This window comes from Choloepus didactylus, chromosome 5 (genome assembly GCF_015220235.1).
Source record: "Choloepus didactylus isolate mChoDid1 chromosome 5, mChoDid1.pri, whole genome shotgun sequence".
In the NCBI taxonomy this organism is placed as follows: Eukaryota; Metazoa; Chordata; class Mammalia; order Pilosa; family Megalonychidae; genus Choloepus; species Choloepus didactylus.
Genome location: NC_051311.1, coordinates 86,991,402 through 87,007,155, shown reverse-complemented (window position 1 = coordinate 87,007,155; position 15,754 = coordinate 86,991,402). Strand labels below are relative to the sequence as shown.

The 15,754-nt window shown below is 36.9% G+C and overlaps 1 protein-coding gene across 1 annotated transcript in view; it reads right to left on the bottom strand.

Annotated features, from left to right (window-relative positions):
- Window positions 1–9,459: 9,459 nt before the first annotated feature.
- SLC26A3 (solute carrier family 26 member 3) overlaps window positions 9,460–15,754 on the bottom strand; it is a 30,247-nt gene continuing 23,952 nt past the window's right edge. Inside the window, exons 17-20 of the mRNA XM_037837463.1 lie at window positions 14,713–14,767; window positions 10,432–10,574; window positions 10,236–10,301; window positions 9,460–9,483 (exon numbers count right to left, since the gene is read on the bottom strand). Coding sequence (XP_037693391.1) covers window positions 9,460–9,483; window positions 10,236–10,301; window positions 10,432–10,574; window positions 14,713–14,767 — 288 coding nt within the window. The remainder of the gene's footprint in view (window positions 9,484–10,235; window positions 10,302–10,431; window positions 10,575–14,712; window positions 14,768–15,754) is intronic.

Below are 15,754 nucleotides of genomic sequence, written 5' to 3'. Positions count from 1 at the left end.
ATACTGAGATATAAATGGAAAATAAGTTTGAACATATTTAAAAAACTGACTCTAAGTGACTATTTACTATATGTGGTATACAGAATTGCTTTGTGTTGTTTTGATTAATATACTACTAGAGTATCACCGTACATGTTTTTTATAGCCTCAACTTTTATAAAACATTCTAAAAAAGCCCTATATTGTAAGTACACGGAAAAACTCATGAGTACCCAAAACCAAAATGTTTCTCTAATAGATTAGCCGTCAAGTAGGTATGTTTTTAATTGAAATTTGATATGTTCATACTCAAACTTACTATATTCTGAAGTGGGTTTATTTTTCTTCACTGGTCGATAACTGTAATCTATTCAACTGTGGTCCAGAAACCAGGCAGAATTTACTCTTTATTACAACATTATCACAATCAACAAGCAGTGTTGGGTATGCTAGGCTTTAAGGGAAGTGGTGGAGGGGGATGGGCAGCAGTTATAATACTTTGGTAGTGATACTAACAAACTGTATGATTTGGATTTTCAAACTTTGTTGTGACTCATGCCCCTTCATTTTCTATCACTTATGGAAAAAGTTTTAAAGCAATTCTTAAACTAACACGTTAGTGTAACAGTTTATTCCAGTTCCTTCAGAACTATGCATTTGTAGGCATAGTCAGAGGATTGGAATTGAACCATGATAGGTCATGGGTTTAGCTCTTATATTTGAGCAGAATTTTAAAATGTTAAACTATCTTAGTCTTTGACCTAAGAATATTCCGTTTCTAAATAGTTGTAAGTACCAGCTTTTATATTGCATTTAAGCCCGTTGCCTATTACACCACCTTTAAAATTGTTTCCCCTTGCCTTCCTTCGGTTTTAAAAATCCTGCTCCCTTTTACTTTTCTTCCTAAATGTTACTTTCAGAATCTTTACTCTTCTGTTTTAAAATCTTTACTCATTTTCAATTACACAGTTAAATCTTGTGGGGAAAAGTTAGATATTAAAAATAAAGCTAAAGATCCCCTCAACTACTATCAACTACTAACTTAGAATTGAATCTTAGAGCACAGCTTATCAGGGAAATGCTTACTGTATTGGTCCCTAGATTGTAAGCTCTTACAGCAGTCACATCTATTCCTGAATTGTGATGGCTGCCTCCAGATTCTGAGATGCTGATCCCTTTGTGTATAACCTGGTCGGTCTCTGGAACTTCAGGTATCTGTGTGACACCTGAAGCTCAGAGCTAGAGTTTGCCAGATATGAATGTCAGTATTGGCGCATACAGCAACTGTTGAAAAAGCTGAAAGAGTCCAGACTTCAATTAGAGATATGAGTGAAGCAGATCTGGTTAGGACCAGGGCAAATGAGGCCAAAGGGTAAAGGACGATACTGTGTTTTAAAACTTCAACTACTGTGTGAGACCAAGGGAAGAGATGTTTATTTGGTGCAGGATATATATCTTCTTCAGCACTCGAAATAATTTGACTTGTACGGTCAGTTTATTCAAATGCCATAATTACATGGAACTTTTAATAGGAAGTGAGATCTGGTAGGTTTGTACAGGTTTAGTGTGAAGTAGCGATACATCCCAAAGTAATTTGGGCAGAGAATAAAAATATATATGCAGTGCTCCCCTGAGGAGCTGGGGGAAAATGCAGAAATGTTGGACTTCCCCACCTGGGTTATTACTGATATTCTCACAAACATTGAGGACTGACAATTTGGTATGCCAAGCCCTCGATCTTGGGGCTTGCCCTTATGAAGCTTGTTACTGCAAAGGAGAGGCTAAGCCTACATAATTGTGCCTAAGAGTCTCCCCCAGAGTACCTCTTTGTTGCTCCGATGTGGCCCTCTCTTTCTAGCTAAGCCAACTGGGTGGGTGAATTCACTGCCCTCCCCTGCTACATGGGACCTTACTCCCAGGGGTGTAAATCTCCCTGGCAATGCAGGATGCAGGATATGACTGTTGGGGATGAGCCTGGACTTGGCATCGTGGGATTGAGAAAATCTTGACCAAGAAGGGGAAGTGAAATGAAACAAAATAAAGCTTCAGTGGCTTAGAGATTTCAAATGGAGCTGAGAGGTCACTCGAGGGCATCCTTATGCACTATATAGATATCCCTTTTTAGGTTTTAGTGTATTGGAATAGCTAGAAGTAAATACCTGAAATTATCAAACTGCAACCCAGTAGCTGTGATTTTTGAAGACGATTGTATAATATGTAGCTTACATGGGGTGACGGTGTGATAGTGAAAACCATGGGGCTCACAGTCTCTTTATCCAGTCTATGGATGAATGAATAGAAAAATGGGGACGAATACTAAATGAAAAATAGGGTGGGATTGGGGGGATGATTTGGGTGTTTTTTTTAAATTTTTATTTCTTATTTTTATTCTTTTTGGTGTAAGGAAAATGTTCAAAAAGTAATTGATGCACAACTATATGATGGTACTGTGAACAGTTGATTGCACACCATGGATGATTGTATGGTATATGAATATATCTCAATAAAACTGAATTTATTAAAATGAATAAAGCTAAAGATCCCCTCAACTACTATACCAATTAATAGTTCCTTCCTCAGAAATAACCACTGTTACAAAGTTTGTTGTGTATATGTAATCATTTTAGTTACAGAGCTGAGAACTAACTGGGCTCCATGCTCTGTTAAGCATCCTAATCCATATTAAATGTATTATTTCATGACCTTTATTCAATAAATGTATACTAAGCACCTACCATTTGAGTATATAAAAACTGATTGATGCATTTTGAAAGTGGTAAAATCCTATGGGAGGGGAGAGGATCTAAGATGGCAGCATAGAGAGGAGTGGAAGCTAAGTAGTCCCCCTGGAACAACTTAAAAAAAAAAACAGAAACAACTAGTAAATAATCTGGAATAACTGCAGGGGGACAAACGTGACCGTCCACTCATACACCAACCTGAATTGGGAGGAATGCCCAAGATCACAGCATAAAATCTGTAAGTAAAATCTGTGGATCCAAATTGGGAGACCCCTCCCCCACAGCCCAAGTTACAAAGCCTCCTGGTGCCAGAGAGAAGCTTTCTCCCAGCAAGTGAATATAGCTCAGCTGAGCTCCAACTGGGGTTTTAATTAGGGAGTGTGAACTGCCCACTATGAGGTACAAATTCCCAACAAGTAGACAGAGGCTTTGGGTGACGATTGACCTTGGAGAGCCAGAGGGTCACCCGGACTAGCTCTGTTCCTTTTTTGACTCAGTGGAGAAAGCCTCAGCCATTTTCAGTTCCCAGTTCTGTGATGCAGACAAGGGTATAGCACAGGCAGAGAGAGACCATTGAAATGCTAATGACCTCCCCCTAGGACATCTATCTTCTCTAAGAGGAAAGGGGTGGGGACCAGCTCTACTACCTGCCTTTCATTCAGAACTTACAGCAGTCAAGAATTACAGGCTATCAGGTACCACCTGCTGGGCAGAAAAGCACAGCAACCTGAGGCATGAGAGGGTATACCAATAAAAGACATACCCTCAGGGAAACTGGATGCTGAATATTTCTTCCTTCTGGGACCTTAGCCCATTCTGGTCTGGAGAGGCCTGATTGGGGTAACCAAGGAAACCAGACCTAGACAACAGAAAACTACAACCTACACCAAGGAAAATGAGGTTATGGCCCAGTCAGGGGAACAAACTTGCACTTCAACTGTGATGCAGGAATTGAAACAACTAATAATAAGTCAATTCAAAAAATTTAGGGAAGGTATGGCAAAAGAGATGAACCATATAATGAAAACACAGGACGTACTTAAGGTAGAAATCGAAAGTTAAAAAAACCAACTGGCAGAATCTATGGAAATGAAAGGCACAACACAAGAGATGAAAGACACTGGAAACATACAACAGCAGATCTCAAGAGGCAGAAGAAAACACTCAGGAACTGGAGAACAAGGCACCTGAAAGCCTACACACAAAAGAACAGATAGAGAAAAGAATGGAAAAATACGAGCATCGTCTCCGGGAACTTAAAGTGAAAAGCAAGAATTTACATGTCATTTGTGTCCCAGAAGAAGAATAGAAGGGAGAAGGGGCAGAAGCAATAATAGAGGAAATAATCAATGAAAATTTCCCAATTCTTATGAAAGACATAAAATTACAGATCCAAGAAGCACAGCGTACCCCAAACAGAACAGATCTGAATAGGCCTACGCCAAGACACTTAATAATCAGATTATCTAACATCAAAGATAAAGAGAGAATCATGAAAGCAGCATGAGAGATGCGATCTATCACATACAAGAGAAGCTTGATAAGACTATGTGTGGATTTCTCAATAGAAACCATGGAGGCAAGAAGGAAGTGGGGTGATATATTTAAGATACTAAAAGAGAAAAACCACCAACCAAGAATCCTATATCCTGCAAAACTATCCTTCAGATACTTGGGAAAGCTTAAAATATTCTCTGACAAACAGACAATGACTGAGTTTGTGACCAAGAAACCTGTTCTACAGGAAACACTAAAGGAAGTACTGCAGACAGAAAGGAAAAGACAGGAGTGAGAGATTTGGAAAACAATTCTGGGAGATAGTAGCACAGCAATGTAAGTACACTGAACAAAGATGACTGTGAATATGGTTCAAAGAGGAAGGCTGGGATCATGTGGGACGCCAGAACAAAAGATGAAGGATAAAGACTGGGACTGTGTAACTCAGGGAAACCTAGGGTGCTCAATGATTGTAATGAAAGGTACAAATATGTTTTTACATGAGGTAGAACAAGTGAATGTCAGCATTGCAAGGTGTTAAAAATAGGGTGGGATTGGGGGGAAAATACAATCAATGCAAACTAGAGGCTAGAATTAACAGAAACATTGTATTATGCTTCCTTTAATGAAACAAAAGCAATATACCAAAGCTAAATGCATATGGGGGGTGGGGAATAGGGGAAAGGTATGGGACTCCAGGCATTGGTGATGTTGTCTGACTCTTTATTCTACTTTAGGTTAATGCTATCTTTCCTTTTGTCACCTTCTAGCTATCAAGTTTGTTTGTTTGTTTTTCTCTCTCTTGCCTTTTTCTTTTGCCTTTCTGCCTTCTTTGACTCTTCCTCCATCTTTGTGGAAGAAATGTCCTTATATAGAGAGTGGCGATGGTGCTCAATACATAAATATGTGACTATACAGGGAACCAACAATTGTTTACTTAGGATGGAATGTATAGTGTTTGAACAAAACCATCTTAAAAGAAATGGGTTGAAGAAGAAATCTTGAGGGCACTATATTGAGTGAAATAAGACAGACACATACAGGTAAATATTGCAGGGTCTCACTGATATGAACTAATTATAATATGTAAACTCATAGACATGAAATGTAAGTTACCAGGTTATAGAATGAGGCTAAAGAATGGGGAGCGGTTGCTTATTATGAGCAGAATGTTCAACTAGGGTGAACTTAAATATTTGGAAATGGACAGGGTGATGGTAACATGTAATGAGACTAACTAACTGCTAAACGGTGTGTGAAGGTGGTGGAAAGGGTAAGCTCAGAGTCACGTATGTCACCAGAAGGAAAGTTGGAGGTTAAAAGATAGGAGTGTATAAAACAGTGGATCTTGTGGTGGACAATGTCCGTGATCAACTATACAAATATTAGAAATCTCTCTCACGAACTAGAACAAATGTATGTCACTATAACTAAAGGTTAATAATAGAGAGGCATATAGGGAAAAAATATATACCTATTGCAAACTATATGCTACTGTTAGTAGTATTTTAACATTCTTTCATCAACAGTAACAAATGTGCTATACCAAAACTATGAATCAATAATGGAGGGGGGGGTGTGGTTAGGGATATGGGAGGATGTGAGTTTCCTTTTTTTTTGTCTTTGTTTCTTTTCTGGAGTAGTGAAAATGTTCTAAAAATTGAAAAAAATATAATTGTGTTGATGGATGCACAGCTGTATGGTGGTGCTGTGGGCAATTGATTGTACACTTTGGATCTTTGGATAGTTGTATGGTATCTGAACGATCTCAATAAAAATAAATAAATAAAAAATCCTATGGGAAAAAAATGTAAGGATAATTGGAGTTGGTTGGTTTGCAATTTTAGAGTGTCCAGAGTTGGACTCATTGAAAAGATGACATCTAAACAAAGATTTGAAGTAGGTTGGAGCCATGTGGATAACTTGGGTCAGAGCTTTCCAAGCAGAGGGCACAACCAGTGCAAAGGCCTTAAAGTCAGATTGTACCTGGCATGTCTGAGCAATAACAAGGAGCCTGGAGTGGAGTGAGGCTAGAGAAGAAAGGAGGGAGTGAGGAGGTCATGAAAGGCCTTGTAGGCCAATGTAAGAACTTTGGCCTCACTGATTCACACAGGAAGCCATTGTGGGGTTCTGAGCAAAGGAGTGGAATGATGTGACTCTTTTCAGAAGGATTATTCTGGCTGTGTGTTGTAAAAAGACTAGAGATAAAGGTAGCAGTAGAGAGACCAGTCAGGAGGTTCTTTGTATCTACACAAGAGATAGATGGTTGTAGCATTATAGGTGTCAAGAGGTAGGTGAGTTGTGAAAAAATATATATCCATTTATATCTATTTTATATATACACACACACGTATACACACACATATATATATTAACCTACTATGTGCTGGGTGTTGGTATATAATAATGAACAAAATAGATACGGTCTCTGTTGTTTAGGAGCTTACATTGTGACTTATCTAGGAATGGTTCTTGATAGTCATCCCTAAATATACCTCAAACATTTTTCTTACATTCTTTTTCAAAGTATAGTGGCCAGGAAAAGAAAAAACTTTAAAAAATTATTACCAAATTGTATGAAGCCATAATGAGAAACACTATGTTAAATATATTTAATTATGAACATTAATTAGCAACAGCTTTTCTGGCTGTATTGTACAATGCTAAATTAGTGAATTTGGAACAAATTTCCAGAGTGCTATTTATTGTTCTCTGCTTTTTGTTGTTGTTTTGCTTTTTTTCAGTTTTTAGATAGGCCTTCATTTCTTTTGGGAGGTAATGTTTCTTAATGATGAAGTGTCTGGGTTCTGGAGTTGGACAGCCTAGGCTGAATTCTAAATTCTGAATTCTTCCTCTACCACCTGCAACTATAAAACCTTGACAAATTACTTAACCTCTTTGAGCTTTGGTTTATGTTGCTTTTCTGAAAAATTGGGATAATCATAACATGTACCTCATAGGGGTTATATTGAGAATTAGATGAATTTATTATATATATATATATATATATATATATATATATATATATATATATATATATAAAAGGTAGAGTCAACAAGCTTTCCTGACATTAGATGTGGTATAGAGAGAAAGAGAGGAGTCAAGGATGACTCCAGAGTTTCTACTTGAGCATCTGGAAGGATGGAGTTGTCATCAACCAACGCAGAAAGGATGCTGGTATAGCAGATTAAGTGGAGAAGAGCTGTAGATCAGTTTTGGACATGTTGACTTCCAGATGAAGATGCCAGAATAATGAAATGTCCCTGTTCTCTATTCTTGTTCATGTATCTTAGGGTCAGATTTCCATTTAAAACATTTCATTTCCATTTCTAAGTGGCAAGTTACTTTGTTTAGACAAGAACATGTATTAAATTTTAGAATAATTATTGGAAAATGATTTTTAAAGATAAACAACATGTATTAATTTCATTCATTCTGATTTCCGAGTAAGGTATTTGTCTCTTCCCAAATTGTTCTGTCTTCCAATTGCCATCTTTGGATATCCTTTCCTTTTCAATGTTGCTCTGGTTTATATGTTTTATCTTCCAACATGGTCTCTTGGCCTTTTCCTAAATCAGGGATCAGATTTTTGTATTAGTCAATTGACAATATTTGCTCTGAGGCAGGCAAGTAGAGGCCTAGCCCTGTGTGTTCCCATTACCCAAAGTATATGCACCCTAAAGCCTAGGAGAAAAAACATTCAAGGATGAGGATTAAGTGAACCTGTAAGATGTTAAGAGTGAATGTATTGTGATAGGGGAACAAGAATGGGAGTGCTTGTTTCTGCTCCCTGGTATTTTGGTTGGCAAGAAGAGTGTAGAGGGCACCTTTGCTTGGAAAACGCAGGCGTCAGTAACAATCCTATATAAGGCTTTTGATCAATTAAATGGACATGTTTTCAATTTTCACTCCCTGTCCTCTGTAAATCTCAGATTTATAGAGCATTATATAGAACTACATGTGTGTGAGTGTATTATATTTTTCTACAGTCCCTAGGGTGCAAAAGACTAAAAAGTATCCATGACTGAAAAAGTTTAAGAACACTATTAAAAAGAGTGCTGATATTCTGGTTTTTAATTGAAATTAGCTATGTAAATAAATCTTTATTTTACCTCATTGTATTTGGCTTTGAATCCAATAGATGACCCACTTAGTAAAGACACTAAAGGATGGAAGGGTGCTTTGAGAAAAGTGTATAGAGGTAGGATCTAAAACAACTGAGACAGCTTTTCCCATTGACAGAGTGAATTGATATTTAAGTGAGGGACTGAATCTTTTTCTGTTGGTGATGATGTTTAATTTCTAACTGTTACTTTGAAAGATACAGATTTGCACCAACAGCAATGGCAGTGCAAAAAAGAAGCATTTGTGCTGAATATTATTCTCCAGCTAACTGGACCTCTAGAGCTGTTAGTCTGCCCTGTGAGTTACAAATAATGACCAGCAGTGAAGAAAGTAAGAGTTGTACTGTTTTCTACCACCTGTTTTCTTTCTTCCCAGAAAGACCAGGAAGAACTGGCCACACTTATCATGTTTTCTCTGTACTTTTCACCTTCTTGCTTTTTCATTTTATGGCTCCATAAGTATATACAATTTTCATACTAAGAAGGAGGAAAAGAAGGATTTGCCTCAAAAGTTAGATATGGCATTAGAATGGTTTTATCTAAATCTGGATAGGAGAGTGGGTGCTTTAAGAAGCTTGGGAGATAATAAAATTTGGGCCAAAAAAAGTCTCATTACAGAGGGTTTGTTGGAAGATTCTCATGTAACAAATTCCCAGCCAGATCATGAGGACCCCAAAGCAAGCATTTTTCAGAAAGCTAACAAGAAATTTAACAAAAGAAGACACATTCATGGTATAACTTTTTTTTAATGAAGGTATATTAATGTGAACTTTATAAATTACAGGATTCAAAGCAGGGGTATAAATACACTGCAAAACAAATGAAATGAATATGAAAGTAGTGAGTTGGATGGAAATTGGTCAGTTCTACTAAAATACATATAAACAATATAATTTTCTGACTTTGATGAATCTACAAGGTATAAAATTAAGAGTATTTACATAATTTTATACTAGATAGGTGAAAAATATACCATGCTAGAACAATCTCGTTCCAAAGTTTGAAACATAATTCTGTGAAATAAAAATATTCTTCATACAAAGTATGAACTTATCAATAACTTTTTGGGCATAAAGTTTTCTTTAAATGACAGATGATTCCTCTGAATTATATTTTGATTAGAATTTCGTTTCAACTGGTACCTGGAAGAAAACAAAGTTCTCTTTTAAAAAAGCAAATTAGTTAACACTTCCGAGCCTGTTTCCTAGTTTCCTCACTTGTAAAATGAAGTTATCGTCTATGTATATTGTAAGGATTGAAAGAATGAATGTAATGCACCTACTACATACTTGCCTACAGCAGCTACCCATTTTGATTTGTGATCTTGCTTCTCCCAAACTAGAAACAATGCCTTAAAGGAATGAATGTTCTAGAAATGAATGTTCAAGAATGAAATACAGCTGTCCAGTTAAGTGATGATTTGGCAACTCATTCTAGTAGTGAAGGAAAGGAACGTTAACTTTCATTGCTGGGCCAGGCACTGTGCTAGGACTTCCCAGGCACCTGGGAGTCAGGAGATACGTTAGCTTCTCGGCTCCATCACTAATTCATCTTTAAATGGAAATAGCAATACCTTCCCTGCCTTATGGAATTATTACAAAGATCATGGTTGTAAATACTTTGAAAAAAGAAGTTCTATATACATGCTCCATATTGCACTAAAAGTGATCTAGTATCACTATTTTCTATCCCTTTTTGTACTGCTCTGAATTTATTTCCTCCCAAACTTCCTATAAGATTGCTTCAGTTTTCCAGGGATGAGGCACAGAAGCTCAAACAAGTGGTGGGACCTTCTGCAGCATGTTGAAAAAGTCCTCAAAATTTGTATGCTTGTTTTTTTTTTTTTTTTTCCCTGCTGTGTCTGGATAAAGATAAACGTGTTGAAAGACCTTACCTGACACTCCCGGTTACGTAATCCTCCATTTGTATTGATGGTAAAATCAAATTTTATGTCTTTTTCCTGAGATAAACAGAATGGGATACTGAGTTAGGAACAATTTTTTTTTTTTTTTAGTATTGAAAATAAAGGGAATTTTGAGAAGTGCAGATGGTTGGTTATACAAATGTAAAAGTCACCAAAGAGCTCGTACCTGACTGGGATTAAATTTTGAAGTACTGGAATCCTTCTTCATCAAAATATGCAAAACAGCATCATGGATTGTTAAGAAAAATATTGAGTCCTTGACTTCATCATCAAAAAATTCACACCTAGCAAGCTTCTCAATGAATTCATCTGAAGAGAGAAAGGAAAAAATAACAGGGTGTTTCTCCATGAGGCTGGCGATTTAAATTTCCATTTGCAAGTGTGCATTTCATTGATGTTTGTGTAAGTGTTTGTGTGTTGCAATGGTATAATACCAGGGTACCATTAGTGTCTTCTGGAACTACAGGATACCTTTCTAATAAAAGTATATATTTAATGCCCTCATGTAAAAAGAAAGGAGGAGAAGGTTCAAAAAACTTTAATAGTTCCTGGAAGAAAATAACTCACTTTCCTTTAGACAGAAGCCTAGTGAGTTAATCTCCCCACTTGATGATTGCAGCACCAAGTTTGATGACTTATTAAAAATTGGGATTCTGCTGAAATAGAATATATGCTTATGGCCCAGTGACTTACTATGATTCTTTTTTAACGCAATCTTATTGTGCTGTATTCACACACCATATAATCCATCCAGAGTATACAATCAGTGGCTCACACTATCATCATATAGTTGTGCATTCATCGCTACAATCAATTTTAGAACATTTTCATTACTCCAAAATAAAGAAAAAAATAAAAATAAAAAAGAACACCCAAAACATCCCATACCCCTTATCCCCCCCGTATTATTTATATATATTTTTGTCTTTATTTTATTAGTCATCTCCCCATACCCTGGATAAAGGAAGTGTCAGTCACAAGGTTTTCACAATCTCATGGTCACATGATAAAAGCTATGTAGTTATACAATCGTCAAGAATCAAGTCAACTGTAATACAGTTCAACAGTTTCAGGTATTTCCTTCTAGCTATTCTAATACACTAGAAACTAAAAAGGAATATCTATATAATGCATAAGAATAACCTCCAGAATGACCTCTGAACTCTATTTGAAATCTTTCAGCCACTGAAACTTAATTTTGTTACATTTCTTTTCACCCTTTTGGACAAGAAGGCAATCTCAATCCCATGATGCCAGGGCCAGGCTCATCCCTGGGAGTCCTGTCCCTTGTTTCCTGGGAGATTTACACCCCTTGGAATCATGTCCCACATGGGGAGGAGGTGGGCATAGTGAGTTTATTCGCAGAGTTGGCTTAAAGAGAGAGGCCACATCTGAGCAACAAAAGAGGCTCTCTGGGGGTGACTTTTAGGCATAATTACATGTAGGCTTTGCTTCTTTTATGCTATGATTTTTGATTGCCAGATCTATTACTTACTAGTTCTTTAACTGTAGTCCATTTTCCCAAAGCTGCCAGGTTCCATCAGAAAACATCTTCCTTAGCACTTCACATTACCTCTCCAGGTCATCTTTGAGGAATCCCATTCTTGTAGGCACTAACCAGCACTTGTTTACACAGATCACTCAACCAAATATTACCCTGTGTCTACTATGTACAAAGACCTGGCTAGGTAATACGAAGGATCAAAAGATAAACTAGACATGAATCTTGGCCTTAGGGAAGATGGAACATTTATATATAATAATAGTACTTAAAGGAAAAGTGTTGGATAAATACTGAGGACAGGAAACAATGTTTTCTTTTTCTTTAATGTTTAATGTTTTTTTAAAAAATTCTTAATATAATGCCCAGCACCTAGTAGATCCTCATATTTTTGTTGAATGACTAAGAGAGGTTCAGATGGCATATTATGGGAATTTTGAGAAAGTATGTAAAGATTATTGCCTGTTGGTGTGTATCATGAAATATTTGGTGATATCATTTAAAGAATGACTAGGATTTGGAGAAGGGTGAAGGAAGAGAAGGTACAAAAACATGGAATTAAGGAAGTCTGTTCACAGGCAACCATTCAACATTGACAGGCTCTCACAGTGAACGAGGGGTGGAGAGAAGAGGGCACTGCAGTCACTAGAACCCAGGATGGAGGTGGGTGATACACAACGGGAAGAAAGGTGATGATCTCAGTTCAGGAACAGATACTTTCAAAAAGATATGGGGTGATGGGAAGGAGTGAAATTGTTTAAGAGGTTAAAGGATTACTGGGAGAATGTTTTTCATTATACGGATGCCTTGAAACCAGAATGTATCTGTACATTTAGGGGTAGGAACCAATGGAGAGTGAGAGATTAAAGATGACAGTTGCACTCCTGCAGTACCTGTGCACTTGTCCCCTCTCCCTAAAATGCTCTCCCCCAAGATATTGTCAGGGCTGACTCCCTCATTGCTTTCCAGTCTCTGTTCAAATGTCACATTATTGGACATTCCTGATCTCCTGTCTGAAATAGCACTATCCCTGTGACTCCGTAGCTCTTTAAAATTTTTATTGTGGTAGCATATATAATACAAAGTTTTCCATTTTAACCATTTATTGGTATTAATTACATTCACAATATTGTGCTACTGTCATCACCATCCATTACCCAAATTTTTTCATCACCCCAATCAAACTGTACATTTTAAGCAATAACTCCTCAATTCTCTCCACCTGCAGCACCTGCTAACCTGAAATCTACTTTCGGTCTCTATGAATTTGCTTATTCTAGATATATCATATATGTGGAATTGTACAATATTTGTCCTTTTGTGTCTTACTTATTTCACTCAACATAATGATTTCCAGGTTCATTCATGTAGCATATGTCAGCACTTCAGAACTTCATTTCTTTTTATGGCTGAATAATATTCTTGTTCTATGTCTCTTAACCCTGCTTTTTTCTTCACAGCACTTATCACTACCTGAAAGTAAGTTTTTATTTGCATGTTATCTTGCCTTCTCACTAGGCTATAAGCTCCATGAGGTCAGGGGTTTGTCTTATTCACTGCTATATCCCTAGCACCCAGAAAGTGCCTGACAAATAGTGTTGCTCAATAAGTCTTTCTTGAACATTTGCCTTGGGCTAGGAACTAGATAAGAGAAAGGGAATAATAAAGTAAACAACGTAAGTACTTTCCCTGGAAGAAAGAATAGTGTATGGAACACAAACACAGAACTGCAGAATGTGATATGTGCATATTCTGTAGATGCAAACAGCCTGAAGAGCACAGTGCTCTGCCACAGGAGCAGGGAAGGTTTTACAGTTCTTGACAAATAAATTCTTGAAGCAGTTTCCTAGTCAGAAAATGCGATAGAAGAATATTTTAGGAACAAATAAGGAAACTGTTTAGAAAGTTCTTCCAGAGGGCTTAAGGGAAAAATGGTAAGAGTCTGGATTAAGGCCATGGAAATAGACAGGAAGGGACCAATTCAAGAGGAAATATGAATAGGGTTTGGTGACTCCCTGGATGCAGATGGAAAGAGAGAGGGAGAAATGAAAGATGGGCAACTGGGTGAGTGGTGATGCAGTGACTGAGGTAGAAAGGAGAAGGGCAATTTGAGGAGGGGGGATCATATATTTAGTTTGAACACATGTATCTGAGGTGCTTAGGGGACATCCAGACAATTGAATACATGGGTGTACAGCTAAGAAAAGAGGTCAAGGATGAAGGTATCGTTTGGCTTGAAGGCATAGGCATGTAGAAAATTGACTAGAAAGAGTGCATGGCATTAGAAACTTGGGGTTTAGGATTGAAGCTTGCAGAAAATCAACTGTTAATGGGGACTAGGGGAGCCGTTATTAGAATTTGAGGAGCTATTAGATAGAATCAACAGAGATCAGAAGAGAATGATCAGAAGTGAATCAGAAGAGAATGATTTTGCAGAAGTCAGGGAAGAAGAGAGTTTCAAAGACAAATGCTAAACAAAAAGCCAAATGCTGAAGAAACCTCCAGTAGAATGAGGCTGGCATGGAGGCAGATGATCTCGGCAACGGGGTCAGTCCTGATGACCTGGCAAGGACAGCCTCATCAGTGAGGTGAAGCAGGAACCAGGCTATTATGGGCTAAACAATGCAAGAGAGGTGAGGAGGAGAGACAGAAAATGTCGCTTTTTCAGGAAGCTTAGAGAAAAATATGGGTGCATATATTCACTCTTTTGCTGCCTATTAAAATTAGGATTCAAATTGTAAAGTTAATTTACTTACAAATCAATAGAACTAAGATATGAAGATGCTATTTCCATAGAGATTTCTATAGGTTCAGCTGCAAATTAGATTTTCTTCTTCATGATCATATAAAATACCCATTTTTTTTTGTTTTTTTTTGAGAGGCTGTCTAGATTATGAGTTGTCAGTGAGCCTGAAGCGATTGTCAGAGCATAAAAATAAAACTTACCATCAGTTCCAACAATATACACATCGACCTTGATCCTGATAAATTCTTGCAAAATCTGTTTAAAAAGTAAGTAAAGGCAACTGTTTTATTTGCCAGAAACTTAGAGAAAACTATCATAATTATACCTATGGGTGATATATAGTTTTCAGAGCCTTTTACATCTTGAGAAGAGATAATGTAGAGAAGCACTAAAGTTAAAAACAATGCTCTGTGACAAAGAAATAAACCCAACAAGAGTCCTTCTTTTCAGTAAGATGTCAAAAATGATCATACCTGAAGTATTATGGAAAAACCTTATGCCTCAAACTCACAGAATCACCTCTGATTTAAATTTAAAATAGTATCTTCTATAGGATGATCTAGACTAGAGCTTTCTATACACAAAAAGTAAAATAGCCTATGGTCCATAAATTATTCCTGGGCCACAGTGACCAGCTATATCTAGCAGCAATGCATCTTTACCCATTTTCCTGTCTCCAGGCTAAAAGCAAATACTAGTAGTGATATGAGTCAGGTCATATAAGGTAAAAAAAAAAAAAAAAGAAAGAAAGAAAGAAAGAAAAGTAGCTTGTACTGTTGATCAATTTAGATGATCATCAATATCAACATCCTAAACATTTTTAGAAACTCCACTAGGCACTGAGCTAAGAGTTTGGGCTTTAAAGAAACCTGAGTCAGAGAACCAGTCTTTTGTGCTACATACACTACTAAGACCAAAAAATAAATTTTATATGTGTATGTCTATTTCTTTCCATTTAATCTAAAATAAACAGTTTAAAAGAAAAAAAGAAGGAAAGAAAAGGAAAACAAGCAAAACAAGCAGTCTTGAGTTACGCAGTGTTAAGGTAAGTTTTAATGAAACTAAACTGACCCCATTTTCTAACTTTGTTAACTCATACTTAACAGTTAACTCATACTTAATAGATCTTAGCTTGGCTCTCACAAAGGCAGATTTCTGTGAAAACACATGAAAAAGAGGAGGAAATGTAGGATTCTTAACTTTTCTTTATATTTATTTCTATATTTCTGTTAGAAACTAATT